Source organism: Cyclopterus lumpus, chromosome 16, assembly GCF_009769545.1.
Source record: "Cyclopterus lumpus isolate fCycLum1 chromosome 16, fCycLum1.pri, whole genome shotgun sequence".
NCBI lineage: Eukaryota > Metazoa > Chordata > Actinopteri > Perciformes > Cyclopteridae > Cyclopterus > Cyclopterus lumpus.
Genome location: NC_046981.1, coordinates 11,928,736 through 11,953,017, shown reverse-complemented (window position 1 = coordinate 11,953,017; position 24,282 = coordinate 11,928,736). Strand labels below are relative to the sequence as shown.

At 41.2% G+C, this 24,282-nt stretch overlaps 4 protein-coding genes across 12 annotated transcripts; 2 read left to right on the top strand and 2 right to left on the bottom strand.

Annotated features, from left to right (window-relative positions):
• Positions 1–1,497: 1,497 nt before the first annotated feature.
• Positions 1,498–13,520, top strand: epn1 (epsin 1). Of its 4 annotated transcripts, none has more exons than XM_034553893.1 (12): positions 1,498–1,624; positions 4,963–5,064; positions 5,401–5,559; positions 5,909–6,037; positions 6,337–6,457; positions 6,634–6,791; positions 6,998–7,069; positions 8,457–8,540; positions 9,219–9,501; positions 10,143–10,307; positions 10,559–10,801; positions 11,612–13,520. In XM_034553893.1, exons 2-12 carry the CDS (start codon positions 4,996–4,998, stop codon positions 12,070–12,072), a joined length of 1,944 nt encoding a protein of 647 aa, XP_034409784.1. In that variant the 5' UTR covers positions 1,498–1,624; positions 4,963–4,995; the 3' UTR covers positions 12,073–13,520. The 4 variants fall into 4 exon arrangements, with proteins under 4 accessions (XP_034409784.1, XP_034409783.1, XP_034409786.1 ...); XM_034553892.1 differs by having other exon boundaries at positions 6,337–6,466; XM_034553895.1 differs by lacking the exon at positions 6,998–7,069.
• Positions 13,343–18,393, bottom strand: foxj2 (forkhead box J2). Of its 5 annotated transcripts, none has more exons than XM_034553899.1 (11): positions 18,124–18,393; positions 17,504–17,908; positions 17,261–17,335; positions 17,072–17,149; positions 16,209–16,358; positions 15,758–16,133; positions 15,521–15,667; positions 15,316–15,441; positions 14,391–14,534; positions 14,193–14,291; positions 13,535–14,033 (listed from the first exon to the last, which is right to left on the bottom strand). In XM_034553899.1, exons 2-11 carry the CDS (start codon positions 17,828–17,830, stop codon positions 13,921–13,923), a joined length of 1,635 nt encoding a protein of 544 aa, XP_034409790.1. In that variant the 5' UTR covers positions 17,831–17,908; positions 18,124–18,393; the 3' UTR covers positions 13,535–13,920. The 5 variants fall into 5 exon arrangements, with proteins under 5 accessions (XP_034409789.1, XP_034409790.1, XP_034409791.1 ...); XM_034553900.1 differs by having other exon boundaries at positions 14,430–14,534; XM_034553898.1 differs by having other exon boundaries at positions 13,343–14,033; positions 14,193–14,534; positions 15,316–15,417.
• A 215-nt stretch (positions 18,394–18,608) lies between these two features.
• isoc2 (isochorismatase domain containing 2) lies at positions 18,609–21,310 on the bottom strand. 2 transcript variants are annotated; one of them, XM_034553903.1, is made up of 7 exons: positions 21,255–21,310; positions 20,654–20,767; positions 20,179–20,303; positions 19,855–20,067; positions 19,296–19,366; positions 19,030–19,147; positions 18,609–18,765 (listed from the first exon to the last, which is right to left on the bottom strand). In XM_034553903.1, coding segments are annotated over exons 2-7 (594 nt in total). In that variant the 5' UTR covers positions 20,655–20,767; positions 21,255–21,310; the 3' UTR covers positions 18,609–18,699. The 2 variants fall into 2 exon arrangements, with proteins under 2 accessions (XP_034409794.1, XP_034409793.1); XM_034553902.1 differs by lacking the exon at positions 21,255–21,310 and adding an exon at positions 20,881–21,005.
• atg12 (ATG12 autophagy related 12 homolog (S. cerevisiae)) lies at positions 21,072–23,901 on the top strand. The gene is made up of 4 exons (XM_034553905.1): positions 21,072–21,205; positions 22,486–22,622; positions 22,751–22,813; positions 23,726–23,901. The coding sequence occupies exons 1-4, from the start codon at positions 21,106–21,108 to the stop codon at positions 23,783–23,785; spliced, it is 360 nt and encodes a 119-aa protein (XP_034409796.1). The 5' UTR covers positions 21,072–21,105; the 3' UTR covers positions 23,786–23,901.
• The last annotated feature ends 381 nt before the right edge of the window (positions 23,902–24,282 follow it).

The following is a 24,282-nucleotide window of genomic DNA, read 5'->3' as shown; positions in this document are numbered from 1 at the left end:
CCTTCAGTCCCCTCCTCCCTGGAGAGAAGGCACAGATAAAAGGATAAAGAGTTGGAAGATAAAAGGGGAGTTTGTAACACACATGCACCCCAGCTGTTACTGTTGTTCTGATCTATGAGGCTTACCATGTTTTATTTATGGGTCCACTTACAGGCAAATCTGAGGGACGCTGTTCTAGTTTCACTTGATGTTAGAATTAGTTCAACGATGCCTCTTTGTGGACAGTGTGTGCTATTACATTAAGGAGGAGAAACCACACACAGTGTCATGCCTTATTAATGAAGTTTAGAAAGTGAATTTGGATCGAGATTGGTCTTAATTTAATCAAGAATGCATGTTGTTCAGTTTTGTATGACTCAATTCGATGTGACCTGTTCCAGATTACAGATCAAACAACTAAGGATAGTCAATCAGCATGCTTATGTGTCTCTAAAAAATACTTTTGTTTGACGAGCAGTCATACTGAGAGTCTGTGGAGATAAACATGATGTGTTTATAACTATCTGCGCAAAAAGAAAGCGTGTAACCTACATTGCCTGAAAAATGAATTAAAGAAATAGCCCTGTGTGTAAGAAATATTTTAAAGATGTATGGCTGCTCACTCAGACAGTTTAAGTACAGCTATCACACATTTGAACAAAGGCAGTGATGACGGTGACAATGTTTCATTCGGACTTTGGGCATCATTTTCACAATATCTAAAGTTTAGATGTAACAACCTATATCACAATGAACCACATGCCCTGGGTTATGTCTACTAAATCAGAAATAAGGAACAGGCCATTGTAAAGTGTTTAATATATTATCACAAATCAATAGTCAATAATGAATTAATTGAGACAGAAATAATGTCTGTTTTAGTTTTCAAAGAGTAAATAACTAAGTGGTCTCCTGCTGGTGCCCAGAGTCAGGACTAAACACGGTGAGGCTGCGTTTCAGTCTGGAACAGTCTTCCAGAATGTGTGAGACAGGCCTCAACTCTGACAATGTTTAAATCCAGGCTGAAAACGGTTCTATTTGACAACTGAAAGTATTTTATATGCACTAATATATTATTGTTTTTATGTTTTTATGGAATGATTTTATTTGCTTTTTTGTAATTTTATGCAGCTGTAAAGCACTTTGAATTCCCTTGTGTACGAATTGTGCTCTATAAATAAATAAAATATCTCACCACTCTCAATGGTGTCTCTTATAATTGTCTTCTCGGCTCGCCACATGGGTTTATAGGCCCAATCAAGTTCAATCATTTACCTCTGATAGGCCTGTATGAAAGCATACAAAACATTAGCAATCTGAACTATTAAAAGAAAGAGGGTGTGATTTATTTCCCCTACAGAGACAGTGGGTGGATTTTGATTCAATTTAAACCAGACAATCAATCAAACGTTACGTCCCCGGCTCTCTCTCTCTTTTGACGGCGTCAACCATTAACAAAACGTCGTTTTGTACATCTTTTCATTCGGGACTTTTTTTAATGTTCACTATTGTAACGCTAATTAATAATTCATGAGTCTTCTACTACATCCCAGCAAAACAAAGCTACAGGGGGTGCGGTCTTTCCTGTCGTCGGGAACGGAAGCGGAAATTCGGCCATCTCCTCGTACATTCAAGCTACACCAGGGTCAGTACTCACTTGATTGGGTTTTTTACTGTGGTGTGGTCGTCAGTATTTCTTGACATTTTAGGTATTGGTTTAAACGTGTGTATCCGACATTGTCCCGAAACGGGACGTGTCCTTGTTGAAGCTCGGACAGTTTAGCGGTCCAGTTGCGAACTAACTCGCAGGAGCTAGCTAGCTAACGGCTAGCTTGCTAGCTAATCTTCTCCAGCAGCAGCAAGTGATTTTTCTTTTCATGAGTCAAACTGACCGGTAACGTTAACGTCCGTTTCTAATCTGCCGTGAGTCGGTGTTGTGACGGGAATATTACATTTAATCTGACGTTAGTTTGTCTGCCAATTCGTACCGAGCTCCGCCCTCCTGTCCCCCTGTCCATACTTTACAGACTTCACTCTGGTGTCAAAGACTACTGTTTCTATTCGCTCATGTGAGAATGGGAGAGTTCCCCTTGCCAGGTGGCGGATGGACGCTGACACTTAACGTTTCATGAGAAACTAATGGTAGTGATTGCTCGTAAACGTGTCTTTCGCATACAGCTTGTCTGACAGTTGGACAACGTCAGGCTGCCCATTGCCTCTGTGTGACACCCAACGTAAGTCAACGGTGCGGGTGAGCGAGCATCACGTCAGTTGACGGATTTCTTAATGTTGCATTGCGCGAGCTAGCTTAATAACGTGAGGTGCGACAGGTGCACATGTCTGGTAACGCGAACAGTTTTCAGTTGTTGACGTTGTCTGGATGGGCAACGCGAACAGTTGTTGACGTTGTCTGAATGGGCAACGTGAACGCAAACAGTTGTCAGTTGTTGACGTTGTCTGGATGGGCACATCGGAACGGTAGTTGTCATTGTCTAGGTGGGCAACGTTAACACGAACAGCTGTTCTCAGTTGGTAACGTTATCTGTGTATGCTAACAGGGTGTGGGTAACTTATTCGTGGGGCTGTTCATGCAAGTGAGAGGGAATAAATTGGCTTAGCTTTAGTGACAACTCTTAGCCGTGTTGCTGATCTATGCAACGCTAACTGCATATTATAACACTACCTGCGATTTATTGGTACTTAATAATCCAGCTCGCTATCTGCTGATCTAAGTGAGGTCCATGTCAGTCACAATACACAATAAAGTGATCTGTATGTGTTGTCCCTCAGGTGTTTCAGCTTACATGTAGTTAATTAGACCACCCGATGCCCTCTTCTTCTTTTTTTTTAAGTGTCAGAGATTGTGGAGATATTTGAGACAACCTGGAATACAAAGGGCACGTTATGTCCCTTTATCAAAGATTAGTTGATGTGTCTGAACTTTGGTACAGAGCTTCAGGAGTCTCTGGGGCTGGATTTTGCAATAGTTTGCTTATGTTCAGTTATGCAACATGGTTTCCCATTTGTCCGATTAACACATCTAAACACGTCCTATGCTGTATGTGTCAGGCTTGGTTAACCCACTTTAAAAGTAAACCGCACAGTTGTGTCATAGTATAGCACGTTTGTCATATTACTAGTTTACCAAAGTATATACAACCTGAACAAATAGTAATTTCCAAATACATATATTCTCCAAACATTTTTATTGTTGTTATTTAATCAATTCACTTAATTCAAAACTACACAAGCATAGAGTAAGTTATGGTGTATTTAAGACTATGAGGAACAGGTATAAAGTATATTGTCTTTTACATTGCTAGAATAAACTTAAATAAACTCGTTCACGTTTTAAAAGAATTTTAAACATTCAAATTGTGTCAGTGAAAGCATGCATCTGGTCAGCAACAATGTGTAAACCTGCTGTGTAAGCAATCAAATACACACAATGCTCACAGAGGGATCCAATATTGTGCCACGAAATCATTCTCCGCATGCCATTACACCACTACCAGCAGCAGACAGGACTCTATGGCGTTAATGTAAAATTCAGATCCTGATATAAGTAATGTAGGAGTGATAGGAGCTTTAACTGTATGTTCTGAGATGCCCTTACACATATTGACTTGTTAAGTTCATATTTGAATATTATCTGTTGGTATAAAAAGTCTGTGTTTTGACCTGCATCTTTATCCACACTGTTGGAGTGTTTTTGGTAATCCATCCTAGGTAAACTCGCAATCCACTGGATGTTAGCAGCCAGGTAATATGAGTTCAAGATAACAGTTTATGATGTTAACAATCTAATTATAAGGAATGTTGATAATTGAAAATAAGTTAATGACTACATGTTGAGCAGGCAACAGATTTCTAAATGCAGTTTCTGTTCAGACAATAGTTATTTAGTACTGCTGTTGCATTGCTTAACACTGGTAACACATATATAGGTTAGTTCAATTATTGTAATTGATAATCTGGCTCATGAATGAATCAGAAGTTGGAAATGTCAACTTGAACATAAACCATGTGTCTTACTCCTAAAACATGCTGCTCCTTGTGAATCCCACTGCGGCGATAGTTATCTTGTGAAGTATGAGAAACAACACAAGACAACTTTATCCTTTCTGTGTGTAATTGGTTCCGGAATAGTCTTAACTCTTTCTTCTTCTAAAGAGAGTAAATAAGGGCTTCATGACTTGACTTCGATAAGTATGATGAAGTGTGTATGTATGTACACACACATATATATATATATATATATATATATATATATATATATATATATATATATATATATATATATATATAATGTGTCTATCTATCTATCTATCTATTAGGCATGTGTGGATCAGCAACATGTGGTTTTATTGCTAAATATCTGCAGTGTCCCTATTTCCTCATGCTTAGGTCAGAGTTAAACCTTGTTCTTATCTATTTGTAGTGATTTAGCAGTGATCTCTCAGTGCGTTCTGGTTCTTTTGTTAATGTTCATCTCAATCTTGCTCCATAGTTTTGTATTTCCTTACGCCTGAGGTTTTGGGACCCAATGTTGCCACGGGAAGAAACAGACAAACTGAGGAATAGCACTCTGTGAATGAGTGGCACGCAAGCCAGAAAAACAAAAAAGATACCAAGAGGAGAGACCCTAATTCTGCATCATTCTTGTGTAACAGGTGTGCATGACACTGTGTCTCTTCCCCTGTTGATAGCAGCAGTCACATTTCAGAATGATGTCTGCTATAGACACCTTCTTTACCACTCTTTGTGTGATTGTTTTTCTCAAGGTCTCCTGCTCTTTCATCCAGACTCTTGCCCTTGTATACATCTTCTCTAGTCTTTTGAACCTTTTGTCTTCTCGGTATTTATTTTTTTGGGTCTTTTTCATATATATATTTTTTTAAATAACAATGTGCTTTGCCTCATGTCATTGTTTGTTTAGCCGTAACTATATTTTACAACCCTTCTTCTCCATCTGCTCTTCAGATTGCAACAGAACTCGACGGCCAGACCGTTGCCATGTCGACCTCATCGCTACGGCGACAAGTAAAGAACATCGTCCACAACTATTCAGAGGCTGAAATCAAGGTTGTGTGTCCCGTTTATCTGTCTTTCTTTCTTTTCTTACACCCACATCCCCCGTATGTCCATGGCCTAAATGTAGCCCATGTATCTCCTTGGCACGTATGACATAACGTAGCTTCTTATAATCTAATGTTAATTTGAAGCAACCTCCTCACTCTTTCCCCTGGTTAAACATAATGAGCCAAATCTAATCATTATCTGTTCATTAGGTTTGCATTGCTACTCCGAACATTGTGGACCATTAAATTGTCACGAAGTATTGGCCCTAAATTATTCTTATCACGGACAGTTTTGATGGAGGATGATTTCAAGTTTGTCTCTTCCTGTGTTGTCGTCCAGGTTAGAGAAGCGACATCCAATGACCCATGGGGCCCCAGCAGCTCTCTGATGTCAGAGATTGCTGATCTGACATACAATGTTGTGGCCTTCTCGGAAATCATGAGCATGGTGTGGAAGCGCCTCAATGACCACGGCAAGAACTGGAGACATGTGTACAAGGTTTGTGTTGACGTTTGGAGTCATTGTTGTGCAACACTTCACCTGTCGCTGAGGATGCAGGATGTATCTTTAAATCTCGCTCTACTGCCCACTACAGAGTAAACTAACGAGCGTGTAGGCAATGCATAAGCAAGGGATTTTAGGCACAGCCCAAATATCGCTGCTGTTTTATGAAATGTATGAATCAGATTTTATTATTTTCTAGTCTTTGTGTGTGTTTGGGTATGTATTCAGGTGTGAATGAATGTTAAATCTAATGGGGTCTGCTTGTAGCCTACGCACTGCTTTAATATTTGTATTTCTATATTTAATTATCCTGATCTTTTCTGTGATTTTATATTTTCACCAGGCTATGACTCTTATGGAGTACCTGATCAAGACTGGTTCAGAACGTGTTGCCCAACAGTGCCGAGAGAATATATATGCAGTCCAGACCCTCAAGGATTTTCAGTTCATAGACAGGGACGGCAAAGACCAGGTACAAAAACACACCCGTGTCCACAAAGCTGCAAAGACAATTGAAAGTGATTAGAGAGTAAGGTCCACCTTTTGTGGAATGCAGGCCCGCTTTGTCAAACATGCCACTTGAGTCATCCAAGGGCATTTTACAATGAGTTTCTGACCTCTTGTGCAAACAAAGCCAGCCGGTAAATTTGTTATGGGTTGTTAACTGTTAACAAACTGTTAGACTAACAATAAGGTGTGCTGGGTAAAACTTTAACAATACATTTACTGTGCTGCATGGGAATATGTGCTGATACCTGTATTTTCTTTCAGGGGGTGAATGTGCGAGAGAAAGCCAAACAGCTGGTGACACTACTGAAAGATGAAGAGAGACTAAGAGAGGAGAGGATCCACGCCCTCAAAACCAAAGAGAAGATGGCACAGACCTCCAGCGGTGAGATTGGTACTTAAAATAGATGTTTTTAAAGATTAAAGCAATATTTAAAGTTACATTATTACACTCTGGGAGAAAGGTGGGCTTACAATAGCATAAAAGGCCTTTAGCTCCAAGTGGCTGAAGAACTAATACAAGCTCTCATCCACGCATATGCTTCTTTGTTTCTGCCCCAGCCTCCTCAGCTCCCACGGCACCCAACCTGGGGGGCAGCCTGTCAGTGGGCTCCCACTCTGGAGGGGCAGACCCTGAGCAGGCCTGGCCACAGAGCACTGGAGAGGAAGATCTGCAGCTCCAGCTGGCCTTAGCCATGAGTAAAGAAGAGGCAGAGCAGGTAACACAACGCAGCATATTCAAGACAAGCACATCTACATGAATGTTCTCCAAGATATAATTTAAAGCATAACTATAACTAACTACAGCTAAGTTTACCGTTTGTACATTCATGTGGGAACCTGTGTACTCAGAGGGATATTACTGATATTATTCACTACATACATCTAGCATTGCACTCACTATGTAATGCCTGACCTCCCCCAGACTAGCAAGGACCCTCTGGAGGACGCAGAGCTCAGCTATGCAATCACACTCAGCAAAGAGATCCAACAAAAGGTCAGGGGCAGGGAGTGTGCCCTGCTGACTGGCCATCCAGTCATCAACTTTCTGTCTTTCTGTCAATTGGAATTTCTCAAACACACATATTGATCAATCAATTAATCTATGCTCATATTTGTCATGTGTCATCTCCCTCAAGATACAAATTTGCATCAGACTACAGTAACTTTGAGATCATTTAGTTTGGTGTAGTGTCACTTTCTCTTTATGGAGTTTGCCCTCATAAAACATGTTAAAAGTAGGTGCTTATCAAATCCATGTCAAAAGTGAGCACCCAAAGAATTGATTAACTCTAATTTGATTTTTTAAAATGTGCATGGCCTTGGCAAATATTTCTCATAATTGACTAAATCAAACACGGATTGGTTTGTAAGCACTGATTATTCTTTCCTTCCTGTCATCCTCACTACTAGCATGCATTTAACTGTAGTCCTGATTTGAAATGGACACTTTCCTTTACACCTGTCTCCTGCTGTTGTAACTTCCTTGCACTGGGTTCACTGTGGGCAAACCGAGTCAGCCTGTTGTATGCAAGTGATCACCTACTGCTGCACAAACACTCCCACTTTAAAGGTTCATGCCATTGTTATTGTTTCTTAGTGGCACAATGAGACTAGGTGATTTCTATAGCAGAGATGGCTGTCTCCTCATGGATGAGTCAGTGTTTTGCGGTTTTCATGTTCAATCGTCCTTGTAAAAAGGTAGGATAAAGGTGGTATTGAGTAGGGAGCCCTGGGGCGATCTCCAAGGGGGGAGAGAGGCATTTAAAATAATAATTTAAAATAAAATAATTTAAAAATTCCACTCTTTTTCTTTTTTGTAACTTTGTGCGCTCGACCGAGCTTAGCTAAGTGACTGGTACCTATTCCTAATCCACAGCATTATGAGCAAGTGAACCACGAGCAGCACGAAACAGATTTTTTATTTTTTATTTTTTTTTTAAAGGTCAGCAAGTGAACTAACCACAGCTGCTTTGTAGCTGTCCCCGCTCCTACAGTTTGTTGAAACTGCATTTAAACCTCAGTATTCTGTTCATGATGCTTTAATATCCTATCCCACCTCGCAACAAAAGTTCTACAGCTCTCAATTTTAGTTTAGGTAGCCATGTCACAGCAGTTCTGGATGAGGTTATTTTCTTTGTGAATCAAGCATCGTCTGATTTGATCGTGTTGATCACTCGTATAATAATGCAGTGATTTGGTTGATTTGTGTTCATTTTCAGTTGACTGAAGACAATGATTTAAAGATCAGGTTTTCAGTTTCCCCCTCCCAACAATTCAGACTTAAATTGTGGAGTTGTAAACTGATCCTAAATCTGTACCTGTGGTGTGCTTTCCGAGGTTGTGTGTCTCAGGTTGCTGACATCAGTATGTCTGATTGGCAGGAAGAGCGACTGCGTAGAGGTGATGACCTGAGACTGCAGATGGCCCTCGAGGAGAGCAGGATGGAGAAAGCTAAGCCTGAGGACGTATGTGTAAATTAAGAGATTGAACCCTTAAGAAGTTTCAAACGGCAGTGGTAATGTTCATAACAACAGCATGTTCAGTTTTACTAAAAACATTCCATCTGTGTAACACATTGACAATGTGGAAGATATCAAAATCACTTGGATTCTCTAATAATTATTGCATTACTTCCTGTCCAAATGAGGCTTTGGTGTCCAAAGCCTCAATGTTTGTATTTATATTTGTATTTCAGGCCAGTTAAGTCAAATATAAATAATATAAATTAAATGCATCATTATTATTATTATTATTATTATTATTATTATTATTAATATCCATTTGATGCAGCTCATCAGTTGTCAGTTAAGATGTTGTCTGTTGATCATACGCAGACATAGAAGATGCCTTTGGGCTCACACACTTTTGATTGCTTCTGTAATTATCATTATATTCTGTTTCGGGGTGAGGTATGTTGAGATAGCCTCTATCCTTTTTGGTGTTTGATACTGATTTTAAAGTTTTGGCTTTAAATTTGTTCAAACTTAAAGATTCTTGAATGCAGTAACTGGCTGATAAACTCTAGCAGTGTACGTGTATGCCAGTGTGACTGTAAACATGTCTACATAGTGCAGAATAAAATCATAGAAATCTTGTGGCAGTTTTGTCAACATTTATTTATTTATTTATTTTTTCTTGCACAGGGGGCTCTGATGGAACTGGGTGCCGCGGACCCCTGGGGGGCTTCCGCTGCTGCCGGCGGCTCCACTGTCGGCTCTGCCGGCCCTTCGCCTCCCCACACAGTTCCTGCTGCATCAGGTCCGTGGGGCACAGACCCCACAGACCCATGGGGGATAGCGTCACCCACATCTCCTACAAATTCTGACCCCTGGGGTGGGGGAGCCCCACCCACTATAGCCCCTCCTCCGGACCCCTGGGGCGAGACATCAAACAGGGTTAACAACGTCGACCCCTGGGGGAGCTCAGGTACGCAGCTACAACACTGGTCACATACCAACGCTGTAGCCAGTCAGTCAGGTTTGTGGGAACGCCATCATCATCGCTGAGTTACAAGCAGAACCGTGTCCTGCTCTGATGATCAAAGAGGATGTGAAGACCTCTCCACCCTTACTCCTCTTCACTCCACCGGTCCATTTCCTGTCACATTACTGCCTTGTTACATTTTCTCTAATGTCACCATGCTGTCGTATCTTTCTCACTCACCTGCTTTCAGTTTGTAACGAGGAAAGCAAGCATGCTAAATCCATTCTCCCTCTGTGTCTAAACCAGGGATTTGTATCCTCTTGTTTCTACTCAGGACTGACTGGCTGTGTCTCAACCAGAGCTGTCTCTTCTCTTACCCTTTTGTGCCTTTTTACTGAATGGGGTAGCTGCTGCTTATCATCTCTCCTTTACCTCCACTGAGCTTCAGATATTGAGTAGGTGAAAGTAATATGGACAGCTACAGAAAATCTGCTCATCTGTCCTTGTCAAGTTACTGGGACTGCAGAGGTCAAGGAGAGAAAGGCCAGTGTTGGAACCCAGCCCACCTCCCTGCTTTGTGGATTGTAAATGTACCGTGTGGTGTTAACCCTCCCCTCCCCTGCGTCTCCTCCCCTCCCCTGTAGCTGTTACCCCCCCCAGTGCCGACCCCTGGGGTCCCCCAGTGCCACCCAGCACGTCCTCCTCGGGGGGGCCAGTAGACCCCTGGGCAAGGGACGGGCCTGTCCTTGTCTCTGACCCTGTCACCTCCGACATCTGGAGTGCCACCGCCAAACACACAAATGGCACAGGTACATTCACACTTAAAGCTACACGGACTCACAAACACTGAGGTACTGGTACACACTTTTAAATAAAAAGGGATTTTACATTACACACAGATTTTCAATTGCATGCACACAATAATTGTCTTGTCCCACATTTCATCCTTCTTCATCTGTTCCATATTGTGTTTTTTAAATGTTTTTTATAAGAAAGACAGTTTTTTTTTAAATTTTTTTTATTATTTACTGTTTCTATTCCACCTTGTTTTCCTTCTCAGGAGACCCAGGGCGACGAGGCTCTCCAGCAACAGGCTGTGACAGCACAGGCTCCCCGGTGCCCTTTGACTTTTCATCTCTTGGTTCTTCACTTCCTGTTCGTAAAACTCCTGAGTCCTTCCTCGGCCCCAACGCAGCGCTGGTGGATCTTGATTCCCTGCTGTCGTCTAAACCCAAACCCAAACAGCCACCGCCTCCTTCTATCTCTTCCTCTTCAGCGCACAACCCCTTCCTCCAGAACACAGGTTAGTTAGATCGTGAAGATCTAATTAAAAGTCTTTACCCACAATGCACTGCCATTCACTCACTAGTACGGAGAGAGTTTGGCAGGAACAAACTGGGTTCTTCTGAACACACCAAATCCAAAGCAAACAATTAACAGACCAACAACAAACGATATTCACGTTTCAAGCTGATCCTCTTATGAAAGAGCAACGACTTGATGTTCAGGAAATGTTTTCATTGATCACTTAAGGAAATATTGTTGACGAGATTAAGGAAAGTAAATCATGTATAGAAAAGTGTTGCAGATTTCATAGTTTGTAACTTTACATGAGAAAGTGCTGTATGAGTACACCATGGCAACAGATTTGTCCAGGGCTGCAACTATAACTAATTTTTCATTATCGACTAATCTGCTAATTATTTTCTAGATTAATCGGATTAGAGTAGATTTAGATTTTTTTCACCAATGTCCGTCACTTCCAATACATTTTTATCACAAATGTAAAACAAAACAAAAACAGAGGCATATTATAATCACTCTCCAAATTGAAACACAAATTGCACCAATTCATGGCTCCTACAGTTTTGTTTTGTGTGACTAACATTCAGTCTCATAAGACTGAGAAAAGTGAAAAATATTCACACTTTAGAAGTGGAAACCAATGAATGCATTTTGATTATCAGGATATTTGCTGATTTTATTTTCAGTTTATTAACTAATCAGTTAACTGACTTGTTTCCAGATCTGAAAACCTTGAAAATATTGATGCAGAGCAATTAAATAAATTATCATCAAATGACTCTTTTGAACTGTCACCTCTGACTCTCAGGCTCATCTCCTGCTCCTGGCATGGCAGTGACTCCGGGCAGCACCATTTCCAGTAGGGGGGTTTCTCCAACACCTGCCTCTTCCAACCCTTTCGGCGTGGCTCCACCCATGAATTGCATCTCACCTCAGCCCTCATCACTTGGCCTGAGCTGCCTGCGCTCCAGTCCTGTGCCTCCCAATCCCATGCTGGGCATGGTGCAACCAGGAATGGGCCTGGGGCCAATGAGTGTGGGTATGGGGGTTCCAGGAATGGGCCTGGGTATGATGCAGGCCAGCCCCATGGGCATGCCCTACAGCGGGCTCTCGCCAATGGCACCCCCAGGCTCGGCTCTGTTGGGGTCCGTAGCACCTCCTCAGCTGATTTTGGGTGGGCCCACTGGAACAGGAGGAGTGATGGGAGCAGGAGGATCAATGGGAGGTGGAGGAACGACGGGAACGAGCACCAACCCTTTTCTCCTTTGAGGAAGTGTCGCCACTACTTTGCTCACCTGTTTAAACCTCCTCTGTCGTACCTGCTGCCCCCTTTATTCATCTCCCTCAACACAATTTGTGTCCAAAAAGAAAGAAATGTGTACATCTCTATATTTAAAGAAAAAAGGAAAAAGTCAAAAATTCAGTTTATCCTTTCCTTAAAAAGCACTATTTTATTTCAGAATAATTTACCACATTTAGTTCCTTTCATTTCAGTATGGGTTGTTTGTGGGTGGGAAATAGAAATCTATTTATTTTTGTTTTAATCCTGTTCTGTATCGTTCTTCATGTTGTGTGTTTTTTGTTGTTTTTTTGGTCCTATCTTGAGATGAAGGTAAGTTTGTGAGAGCAGGAGGCTTTTTCACTAGTGTCACTCTACTCTGTTGTGATAGTACTGCACTGAGAGAGAGGTGGAGGGGGAGGGCACATAGCCACTAACAAACTGAACAGAGAAACTGTACCTGCCTCTTCCTCTTCTCTCCCTCTAGAACGAAGACAAACACTGAATCACTGAAATGAAGAGAGTGCATGAAGGATCATTTTTAATGAACTCCAGTCACAGAAACCGACTGAAAAACCTGCATTAACATTACAGGCACAATGTGGTCAAATTGTTTCAACTACTTCACTTTTAATTTAATGTTGAAATTAATAATAGATTTTGTTTTCCAATTTTTTGGGAAACAAATAAACAAGGAAAATCACACACTGATGCCATTTAAATCAAATGCTTCTTTCTTTTTTTTTCCCCTACCTTTTTTATTATTGTAGAAAACTTAAAAAAAGAGACATCTGTGGTCTGATGTTGATAAAGGATGGGATGTTTGTTGAATGTGTGTTTGCAGAAATGTGCGAATGAGAATATGAATGCTTATTTGTGAGAATGCAATAGTGCAAATGCCTGTTTCTGTGTAAATGTATCAATATATGTCTCCAGTTTTCTTCTGTCAGACCTTTTTTCAGAAGTGACTGAAGGAAGAAATGACATCCATTATTTTTGTTTTTAAAAATTGTCACTTGTATAAATACTATGTAATGTTGGGATTTCAAATGAGGTATTATAAGGGTCACATTTCTCTGCCAATCATATTTCACATTTTCTTTTTTTTTTTGGATTTGTTAATCAGAAGCATTATTTTTTTTTTCCCAATCACATTTCAAATGGGATCCCTGGTGTCCAGGTGTCCCAGAGCACCACTGTCCAAAGACAATTATTTCAACAAATGAAAGGAAGAAAACAAAATGGGACTTGACAACATGCTCCATGCTGTTCTTTTAATTTAGTTTGATGAATTTATTGTTATTTTATATCAACAAGAAAAATATCTCTTTTATCGGGTAAGGTTGAATTTTGTGTGGTGATGATTGTGAACATTCACATTTGAAAAGTAAAATGGAAAAAAATCAAAAGGAATTTATGAAATAAAACAAAAACACAGGGTGTGCGTTTGGCTTGTTTCATGCTTGCTCTAGTTAATGTCTAAATCACATACACATGTCTTTTGTTCTGCAGAGAACAACAAATAATGTTACACTTTATTTTCTTTTGTGAACATGTTTATAAATCTAAAATCCAACATGAAAAAAACACCCTGCCAACTACCTGCAGAAGCAAAGCTAAAGGTTATATTACAGCATATGAATTTGAATAAAGGTGAAACATTTTACAACTTTTTTTTGACCTTGTAATACAGCGTTTAGTCATTTGTGACAAACTTAGTCCCACACTTGCTCTCCGAGAAGATCCAAGTGATGCAACCTCTGCAGAGAGTTTAGTGAGGCCGCCACACTTCTCTGAAAAGTTCTGTTGTAATCGTTTCTCCACACAGACGCTGAGGGTTAACCGAGCAGAGAATCCCAGTCAAAGTCATCCTGGATCTCCTCACTGTTGCTGTGCAGACTCTTTAATGGAAGACGCTGTCGAGGTGTCATAGACTGAGGCTGCATCCCAGCTGAGGCAGAACGAGAAACACTGACTGAGGTAGTAGCACACAACTAAGAGGAAGTTAGAAATGATTGGAGGAATGTATGTCTATTTAAATAACTTCTCCTTACTTGGTTGGCCTGACATTAAAAAAGGAAACTTTTTGAGCATGAGATTTGTGTCTTACCGGTTGTGTTTGCAGGCTGTGTGAGCTGTGGTCTCAGAGGACCCTGTCCCTGCATGTGCAGAGCCCTGCGGGGCGGCTGCACTCCACTGGCGGGGTGAACTATGGGAGAGTAAGGGAGGGGTGAGGGGTGAGTGAGGCTGGCGAGGATCGGGGGGGCATTGGAGGTGAACGGTGGGACCTGTAAGGAGTGAGGTGCACCGAGGGCTAGTGGGGAGTTACTGCCAGAGGTGATCATGCCTCTATGAGTGAAGAAGCGATTCAGAGAGTCACAGAGGGAGGTGAAGAGCGCCGGGTCCACGGCCCAATCGCAGAGCTCCGCCTGCCGCATGCTCTCCAGCAGGTCTAGTGACAGAAAGCGAGGGACTTTTAGGACGACACATTATCAACAGGAGAAAAGGTCAAAGATCAAATGTAACTACAGATGATGTTTTTACTCAATATTTCTATCCTTTTGCAAATATCTCAATAATCATATTTCATTATCTGCCAACAATTACACATTCTGGCCCATAAAATGTGTGTAAAAGCTGTTACTTTAGCTGCGAATGACAAACAATGTTATTAAAGTGACACGTAGCCGTGAAGATGGTCTTCATTTTTATTTGTTGACGTTTTGAGATATCCATCTCTTAAGATTTCTCCCTGCTCCCCAAACAATGTAAACAAATGACATGTAATTGGTGGCACTCAGCTTTTAACAGATTTATGTCCTTTATGAATAATCTGCCAATTATCTCCTCAATGAATCAATAGTGTTCACTTTAAAATTGCCAACAGAATTTCCAGGAGCCAATGGGGAAATCTTCAAATTGCTTGATTTATTTGATCATCAGTCTAAAACCCCAATGTATCTTTATATTTTAGAAACAATTGTTTGGTGTTTTTACTATGAAAATGATTAATCAATGGTTAAAGAATAATTGGCAATTCATTTTAATTGTGCCTGATTGACTTAACATTTCAGCTCCTGTATTCATTAGCCTAATATACACAGTCTTATGAATGTTCTGTATGACCAACACTCAGAGAAAAATATCTCAAAACCTCAGCAGATAAAACCAAACAACCCCCATTTAGTGATTTGGGTGAAGCGACCCATTGAACAAGACTCTGGTAAACCGACCTGGGTGACCAGAGAGGTCTATGTTGGCCCAGTCTAGATTGCTGGCAATGCGGAAGCTCTCCTTCAGAGAATCTGGGTTAATGAACCAGTCAGCTGGCACCGCTAAAGTGGGAGGGAGGAAGGTAACTTTAGAAAGCAGTGATATTTCCTGTGTTGTGTTGCTGCTTTTAATTCAATGCAAGCTTTTTCTGGGGTTGAGACTCACTGTGTTGTGGAATGCGCTCCGTCTCAGGTGGGTGTGCAGCTGGTGCAGGTGGTGCCGATGGTGCATGTTGAGGAGACATTGGTAGCAGAGTCGGAGTGTGAAGTGGAGTAGTGTCATTGTTCAGAACCGCCTGCGGAGCAGCATCCGCTGGATCCAACATAAAATAAGTCATTCATCCAAGCCGCCCACGTGAATAATGTACACTTTACAGAGTTAATGGACACACACAGTACTCACACTGTGAGCCTCCCCTGTCCCGCATGGTCTTGACGAGAGATTTGAAAGACGCAAACAAGTCTGGTAAGTTCATCTCATCGAAGCTGAAACGCAGCGGAGGATCAGCGGAGGGGTTTAAAGAGGCAACAGAGGGAGACAAAAGAGGGGGTCCTGACACTGAATGAGGAAAGGACAGAGTGGCATCAGAGAAGGAGGGAGCCGCTGGAGAAGACATGTTGGCAGCGGGAATAGAAAAAGTGGTTCCGGGTGGATGGCGAGGTGGGAAGGAATTGATGGAATACGTGGAGGCAGCAGGGTTGAGCCCAGCTGAAGGAGAGGCAGCTTGATGATGGACGGGGTGGGTGGACACGGGGCTTGGCATGTAGGGTGACGGTTGCTGTGAAGATAAGACATTAGATTACATGCTGAAACCCTGCTGCACTGTGATAAAGAGGGAAGAGCGTGACTCTACCTTGCATGGGGGAGGAAAGAGGGAGGCGGGGCGGGGTGGCTGCTGCTGCTGCTGGATGGCTCCCAGCTGCTGGTGGTCTGTGTGGGAGGCTGGTTGTGGCGGATGAGAAGAAGCTCTTCGCTCTGCTCGTGTCACCGGTGTTTGAGCAAGCTGTCACAGCAAAGTGTTACGATTTGCAAAGGTATTAAAATCCAATGGGAAAGTAAAAGTAGCATTACTTTAAAAGTATTGGTCCACCCAAAATTATTATCATTATTAATAATTAAAATACAGAAAGAATTTTTTTTCATGTAGCCGTGTTTTTACATGCCTGATTTTTAGATTGCTGCAATGTCAGTGAATGCTGACTTATCCCCAAAAATGTATGTCAACCATTTTTTATGTTAACAATTTCTTCATATGAAGTAGCCCTTACTAAAACGGCTGACAGCATATTATCAAGATTAATTTTCAAGATTATTTTTTTCTGGAAAGACATTGTTTTTAAGTTTAATTTATCAATTTGCTGCAGTGGATGCACACAAACTCATGTATTCTCAAAACCTGGACAAAGTCAAACCAAAACCAGTATCTGCATGGCTGAATAGCAGTAGATCAAATGAAATTAGGAAATGTGTTTGTTTGTTGAACTGACCCTTTAAAGTAAATAGGTATCAGGAAAAACTGTGTTCCCAAACTAGTACATTTTTTGTTTAAAAATCATAATTTGCTAAGAGACTACTGATTACAGCTGTCAGGTTAATGTAGTGTAGGAACATTTAAATATTGGGAGTTGTACTTTTTTTTTTTACACTTTTGACATTTGAAGAATATAGGTTCGATAGTTAAGACAAGTTAATGAGTGAGTGTATCAAACCACATACATCCTCCTCTGGATAGGGACGCTTATGTGCCCTCACTTGATTCACCTCTGCAGGTCCATCCATCGTCCAATAGGAACCCTGCAAATCAGCACAAGTTTCCAGCTTTACTCTTTGAGGCAATCCATCTCACATGATGCAAATATATGCTGACAATGTCATAATATAAAAAGTGTACACAAAATAATTCACCTTGCCAGGGTCACTTTGTGGCCGAGGAACTTTCCTGAAGCATTTATTAAGGGACAGATTATGTCGAATGGAGTTCTGTTGAGGACACAAAGTGATCAAATAAGTCAGCCGTGCACCTGCCGACGATGCAAATATTATTAATATTGTTTACAGATTACCAAACCAATTACTTTAAACGTATACTTTAGTAACACAATTATTACTATTCTAGTAAACTAATGTGTTACTACTTGAAAAGCTTACTTTCCATCCGCGGCCAGCACGGCTGTAGTAGGGAAACATGTCACTGATCCAGGTGTAGATGTCATTCAAACTCAACTTCCTTTCAGCTGCAGCTGCTATTGCCATGGCGATGAGAGTAGCATAGCTGTGAGGGGGTTTCCCTTTGTAGTTGGAAGAGGAGGGGTCCGGTAGAGAGGGTAGAAAGTCTCCTCTCTCTCTCCCTCTGTCTTTTTTCTTGTCCCTCTCGCCTCCTCCTCCTCCTCTCTCTTTTCCGGAGCGCAGGCTGCTGATTCCCAGCTGAGGCAGCCAGTCAATACTGGTGAGACTGGAGTCCAGTTCAGAGGACATCGTCTCTCCTTTTCTCTGTCCTGGGTCTGAGGGATCCGAAGAGGGAGCACTGGATCAACACGTCCTTCTATTTGGAAACTGTTGCGACACAAGGAAAAGCTTTAGTGGATTCCCCTCTGCCTGTTATGAACGCTGTCAACCATTAAGTTCCTGTTCTTCCACCTGGCAAGTTCAGACGCTCTGTCTGCTTCTCTGGAAACAATAGCTGCTCACAAGCATTGCATGACAGCATCTAGGTGTGACAATTTCACCCAGACTTTCTATTTTCTGAGGAAAAAGAACGACTTGCTTACCTCTATATAGCCACTCGAGGCCCAAGGCCTTAAAAATGGTTCATATTTGATGTCATCAGCTGTGCTCAACTGCTGACAAACTGGTGTCTGTTCTTCCCTTCAGGTCTCTCGTCCGCATGTTGATCCCCACGCACACCTTTGGTTTGTGAAAGTTTGTGTTCTTTTGGAAAAATAAACACAAAAAAACTTACCGGAGAGCTTCCTTTTTCTCTCCCTCTGTCCTTCCCCTCCCTTTCAGACTTTACCAGAATTACGTCACTCACCCCTCCCTCTTTGTGACATCACTCTCTGCTACCGCCTCTGTGAGCTGGCCCCTCCTCTTCAGCTTCTCACAGCTTGAAGTAGAAGTCTCTGCAGCTTTGGGCTCACCCGGATATCAATAAAGAGGAACAACCTGTACGTGTGTCCTCAAACTGTTTTGACCCAGGAGACCCTCACAAGGCATGAGGCATGTTTGACTTAGAAAAATGAACACAAAACCAGGACAGCTTTATAGCAGCATCACTTTATTAGTTGGTTGGAAGCAGTGAAATTCTGCACAGTATATCTCAGACAGAATGGCAGGTGATGATCTCCCTACATAGCGCTGAAGAAGCCGAGGAGGCCGGTGTCGGGGGACGGGTGGGCCAAAAGCCTCTGGATCTGTTAATAAAGAATATATATGGATTGTCACTTTCGTGACTTATGCTGGCAGCATTATCAGAAGGCAAGATCGCTGCAGTATGAAGAATCACCTGAAACTAGTAAGATCACCTGTAACTGGTCCGACAGTGTCAGTAACAAAGTATGTAGGCGGTGTATTAAAGCTGCAGTCTGCACTGTTTGACAGCAGTCGGAGGGTATACTGCAGAACATGTATGTTTATGGCACATCGAAACAAACAAAAGTAACTGGTGTAGTCAGCACCTCCTTGAAGTTGGGGTGTTTGGCGTCTTGAACCAGCTGCAGCAGAACAGCCTCTGTGGTGGTGAGGTAAGCTCCGCTCTGCTTCAGTCGAGACAGAGCAAACAAACGGTCCGTCTGGCTGTGGAGGGAGACACAAACGTAGTCACACACACACGCGCAGTTTCCAGACACACACACACACACACACACACACACGGGAACAGATTTATATTTAATGCAGGTGATATTGATGCTATATAGCAGATAAAACAAAACATTCAAGATACCTTCTGGATGAGACGGCATCAGCCACAATATGAACCTCAATTCCCCTTTCAAGCAGGTCAAATGTTGTGCACTGTGGAAAAACTTATTCATTAACCGAAACTCTGTGGCACGTAATTGCATAACTTAGTCACAAATTGTTGGTAATTCTTAATGGCAATAATTAGTATTTTTTTTGCATAAATATACAACGAACATACACATTCAGGTACATCTTGGAAATTGTTTTAGAGGCTGTGTGAGTAATTCTTTCATTTCTCGGGCCCAATGACAATTTGAAAACAAAATCATGCAAGAATGTATTCGACACTACTGATGTGTATAGGCTTTGTCACCCTTCATTTCAAACCTGCACATAAATGTGTTTCCTGATTAATACAACTGTGGTACACACTTTAAATACATTTCAAACAGAGGGATAAGCGTGCGTCATTGAAGCCTGATGTCAACAAAAGCACACATAAATGCGTTCACTACTGGAAGTGGTCTTCATGTTGTGTTTTATGATGCTGAGACAGAAGAAGTCATTTGAACAGCTCAACTGCAATGATGTGATCTTACTGCAATACAGGCGTGTGCCTCTATTCCACACAGTATAGCCTGCTTGGGGTTCCCCAGGGCCTGCAGCTCCTTCTCCACCACATCTATCATCATGGTGAAGCACGTTTTAGCATGAGCTGCCAGGCCTTCTGCTCCCAGCTCAGGTACCGTGGGACCCAAGCCTTTGGGATACTGCTCTGTCAAAATGGGGGGGATGCCCAGAACACGACTGGCCTGTGAGAATAAGGAGAGAAATAATGAATACGTACAAATTAATTCCTGAGGCTGATCACTTGTACAACTGATAGATAATGAGATATTGGTGTGATGGAGAGTATTTCCAACCTGGAGCAATCTGGCCGCATTGCTGACAATGTTGTTGAACTGGAAGATGTTGGGTCTGAACTTCTCTTGCATGTCACACAGGAAGAGCACTGAATCCTTGGTGGAGAGCCTGCCTACGCTCGCCACTGCAAGAGCAAGGTCACAGAAACTCAGATACTTTAAAGGTACAATTCTAGAGGTATTTAGGGATGGCATTTAAATAGCTCTGAAGCTTTTAACAATAACATCTGAAGAAATAAGCATTGAATGTCATGTTTACAATGTGGTGGCTATACTTTTGAGCTTTATTTGAAACTTCTAGTGAGTGTTTCATGGTGCAGTTTGTGTCTAGAGGTTATCTTCCGTGTGCGAAATATTTCCTCCATTGTGTTGCATTGTCTTCACAACGTGAGACCAACTAGTATCCTGGATGACTGCGGTCCTCGGTCATTTTGTTATTTGAGCGAACTTAAATATAAAACAAATGTTAACTTACTGTTGTCTGAATTGTCCGATTGTGAGGAGGAGGAGAGGAAGTCGGTGACAGGTTTAACAGGACCGTGAAGTGTGCAACTGTCAGGTTAAAGTATAACGTCCCATGTGACGCCTCCTGTGTAATTAGAAACCAACAGAAAATGTAACGTTACCTATTTTACTGGCAAGTGAAATAATGCATTGAATACAACAACGGCACAATATCAACCACATCAACGGAACCCTTACGTTATCATCAAATATGGCAACATGAAAATAATAACTACTCTAGCATGTAGCGAAGAGGACACACAAGTTCAATAGCCTTTCACAGATCGTCCAAGGTGGATTGACCAATAGAATTACGAGTACTGGTGATTGACGTTTCTGTGAACCAATAGTAGCGACTGTGCACCGCGAATCGCCTCGGCAGCTCAGGTGGGTGGGAACCATAAAGTAGCCCACAGTGTTCACATGAAGATGTCTGACAACGCAGAGTCCCCAATAGAAACGCAAAAAGAGGAGTCACAACCGCCTTCGGACGAGTCGACGACAACTGATGATAAGAAAAAAAGTAAGAAAGTGTAACACATCAAATATTCTACTCAAAAAGCGAATAATACCATCTGTTTACGAGCATTGTTGATAGTGTGAGAGGAAGCAATTCCGGGTGTGTGACGTGGAAAATTATTGACAACAATTCTGGCCAATAGGAGTTATTCTTTTTTTCTGTTTACCCAATCAACAGTTAGCTTTTAACACAGTACTTCCGGTTTGAGGAACGTCTTAAGCTAAAGCTAAAATGTATCAAGGCAACATATCTCTTTGCTCTCATATGGCAAATATTTTTCAGAGGGGCTATTTATTTTCATAATGTATCAAATACATGTCACGTTAATGTCAATAGCAACGACACATATTGTACGTAAGAGTAATGTATTAAGGCTAAGCTAACAAACTCCGGTTAGCTTAAACGGTCAAACTCTCACAGCTCAGTTTATTGAACTGGTGGTTTGTTCAGGAAATACTCCTTTTTGTTTTCTTATTATTTTCATTAGCAGTGTGAGGTTGGATTCAAGGGTCGTTTTCTGTTCCATAAGTATTTATTTTGAAACTAATAAATGAATTAAAAAACAATGTTCAACTTTGCCAAATAACTTTAATGTTATTTCGTAGGTGCTGAAGTTTCACGTCTTATTAACAACATTGAGATGAAACCCAATCAGGATCAACAAGATACAGCAAATCATTCTATAGATGTGTAGCCAAGCTTCTAAGATCTATGGATATTACTTGGTCATAGGATTTAAAGTAAAAAATAAAAAATGAAATGAAGTCTCAACATAGAAGGACTGTTGCAGGTTTTTAGTAATAAAGCAAAGTTTTCCGTCACTAGACCTTCATCAAGGCAAATGTTTGACAACAGTGGATCTCAAAGCTTATAATTACAATAAGTAGAAGGGTTTTTATCTAAGTATTCATGGAGACTGTAGTCTTCACAATTGTACCAAACAGGAAAGCTATAGGAAATAAAGATAATTGAAATCAACATCAGAGGTGAATAAAAGAATTGTAGGCTATAATAAAAAAGTTTAAACACCCAAGCGACATGCTCCTTTTTATAGTGCTGATGGCATCGGCCCATTTTTAAAGACATGTCATTCTGCAGTTTCTTTAATTCTCGACTGGATACAAATCAACATCACATCAGTTTGAGTTTTTCCACTGTGGTTATGCGTCACTGGATTCAACTTCTCCAGAAATTCCTCCTAAACAGTTCATGTTTAGATTTGCCCAGTCTAGTGTGGATGGCAGCGGCAGCACTTTTACTTTTTATTTTCTCATTTTTTATAGTTGATGTGCTGCTGAAGGCAGTAGGAAACACTCCTATAATGAAAACAAAGAAGTGGGCCGTGGAAAGGGGGAGGACGATACAGTCCCTGTCTCAGTTCATCTCTCGTTTCCTCAAGCTTGATGGCAGTGAACAATTGGTAAGAATGTAGCTTGTCTGCTCGTTGGTTCACTTTCTGAAGTCCTGCATTGGACAGAGGCTTTGAAAACATGCTTCAGGTCTTTCAGTTATTTACATATAACTACTTCTGCTTTTTTTTTTCTCCAGTTCATTTATGTTAACCAGTCATTTGCCCCCTCACCGGATCAAGACGTAGGGGTCCTTTTTGATGTGAGTACATATAACACACGTTTTAATGTCGGGAGTTTCCTTAAATAGGCATAATACAATTCAGCAAAGAGGATTTAAAAGAGAAATCAAAAGCAGATAAACATTAGTCACTTTTGTCTTCTCACTTTTTTAATGTACTTAAAAACATGAGCATTGATGTTCATTCTTGACCTTTGGAACAGGACGTGGAACAAAATAACTAGACTCCAAAGTCCAGTTACTGACTTTTTCCGAGCGTTCAATCAACCGCAACAAACACAAACTCGATTTCAGTTCGTTTAGCTGATAAAGACCATAACATGTGGTTGAAATCACAGAAAAAGCAACAACTTTAACTTGCACACAATCTTAAACCAGGTCATAAAATTGCAACATAGGTTTATTGAAATATTCTGTTTTATTCAGTAAGTGATTACCGTTAAGAAGTTTTCAATAATGTAAACATTCTGAAAATATTAAATTTTTTATAGGAGAAATACTGTAAATACACGCTCAAACCGATAATGTACTAATATTTAGAACACTTAACCGCAGTATAACTGCATGTTTTTACCATATTTTCATAGTCTCTTAGACCCTAATGTAATTGTCAAGCCTTTGGAGCTCAGCCCATAGGAGTGAAATGTTCATGTGGAGCTTTGACCAGCAGAGGAGGCAATAAGAGGGATGCTCCACGTAAGAAATGCCCAAATCCTTAACCACTGATTAAAGTAACAGCAAAGACCTCAGAGTCCAGAATTCCCAGTCGACATCCGTTCTTCCTGCTCATCAGGTCAATTATATAAAATGAAATTTAGCAGTTAACATTATTGTTTTCACAGTCATTTTGGAGCTGTACTGTTGCATCACTCTTCTGCATTACTTTTTTAACGAACATTTACCATAATGTATTTTCTTCTCTCTTTTTTTCAGTGTTTTGGCAGTGATGGAAAGCTCATTCTGCATTACTGTAAATCTCAAGCCTGGGGTTAAACTGCTCTCGTCACCTCCCCCTTTCTTAAATCATCTTCCAGACATGCACACAATGTTGTTTTTGCCTTGTTTTTCTTTCAGTTTTTCTGTACATACATATTGTAAATAAATGATTGTAACTATATAAAGCTCGTTCAACTGTCTTTTTGAGGAATCACATTTGGTTCCAAAAATATCCACTTAACATTGGCTTTGCACAGCGCTGTGTTGGTTCACACACATATTCACTCTTTTCGTGTAATAATTGAGTCCCTAGTGAAAGTCTAATTTGCATAGAGCTCAGACTGATGTTAAAGGTTTTTGGGAGGTTGTGAAAAGGGACAGACACAGAAAGCGAGGGGGCACTACAGTAACAGATGGACTTAGAGGGATTACATGATTCAGGATGGGTTTGTGACATAAATTCCCAAGAAAGACAGAAAAGAGAGTAGAGTGGCGTGGAGACAGACACTCAGTCGCTCCATCAGTCTTGCATCTCCGTCCAACTATTGGACAGG

What these genes read in the sequence shown, in the direction of transcription:
- epn1 (XM_034553892.1), top strand. Translation starts at nt 4,996, where the DNA reads ATGTCGACCTCATCGCTACGGCGACAAGTAAAGAACATCGTCCACAAC. An exon ending in ACTGGAGACATGTGTACAAG is followed by an intron (nt 5,560 to 5,908) that starts GTTTGTGTTGAC and finishes TATTTTCACCAG; the next exon opens with GCTATGACTCTTATGGAGTA. An exon ending in CAAACACACAAATGGCACAG is followed by an intron (nt 10,308 to 10,558) that starts GTACATTCACAC and finishes TTTCCTTCTCAG; the next exon opens with GAGACCCAGGGCGACGAGGC.
- isoc2 (XM_034553903.1), bottom strand. An exon ending in ATGCGGCCAGATTGCTCCAG is followed by an intron (nt 20,068 to 20,178) that starts GTTGGAAATACT and finishes TTATTCTCACAG; the next exon opens with GCCAGTCGTGTTCTGGGCAT. An exon ending in GATGCCGTCTCATCCAGAAG is followed by an intron (nt 19,148 to 19,295) that starts GTATCTTGAATG and finishes CTCCCTCCACAG; the next exon opens with CCAGACGGACCGTTTGTTTG.
- atg12 (XM_034553905.1), top strand. Translation starts at nt 21,106, where the DNA reads ATGAAGATGTCTGACAACGCAGAGTCCCCAATAGAAACGCAAAAAGAG. An exon ending in TTGATGGCAGTGAACAATTG is followed by an intron (nt 22,623 to 22,750) that starts GTAAGAATGTAG and finishes TTTTTTCTCCAG; the next exon opens with TTCATTTATGTTAACCAGTC. An exon ending in ACGTAGGGGTCCTTTTTGAT is followed by an intron (nt 22,814 to 23,725) that starts GTGAGTACATAT and finishes TCTTTTTTTCAG; the next exon opens with TGTTTTGGCAGTGATGGAAA.
- foxj2 (XM_034553897.1), bottom strand. Translation starts at nt 17,830, where the DNA reads ATGTCCTCTGAACTGGACTCCAGTCTCACCAGTATTGACTGGCTGCCT. An exon ending in GTGCTGGCCGCGGATGGAAA is followed by an intron (nt 17,336 to 17,503) that starts GTAAGCTTTTCA and finishes TGTCCTCAACAG; the next exon opens with AACTCCATTCGACATAATCT. An exon ending in GGAGCGCATTCCACAACACA is followed by an intron (nt 15,442 to 15,520) that starts GTGAGTCTCAAC and finishes TGCTTTCTAAAG; the next exon opens with TTACCTTCCTCCCTCCCACT.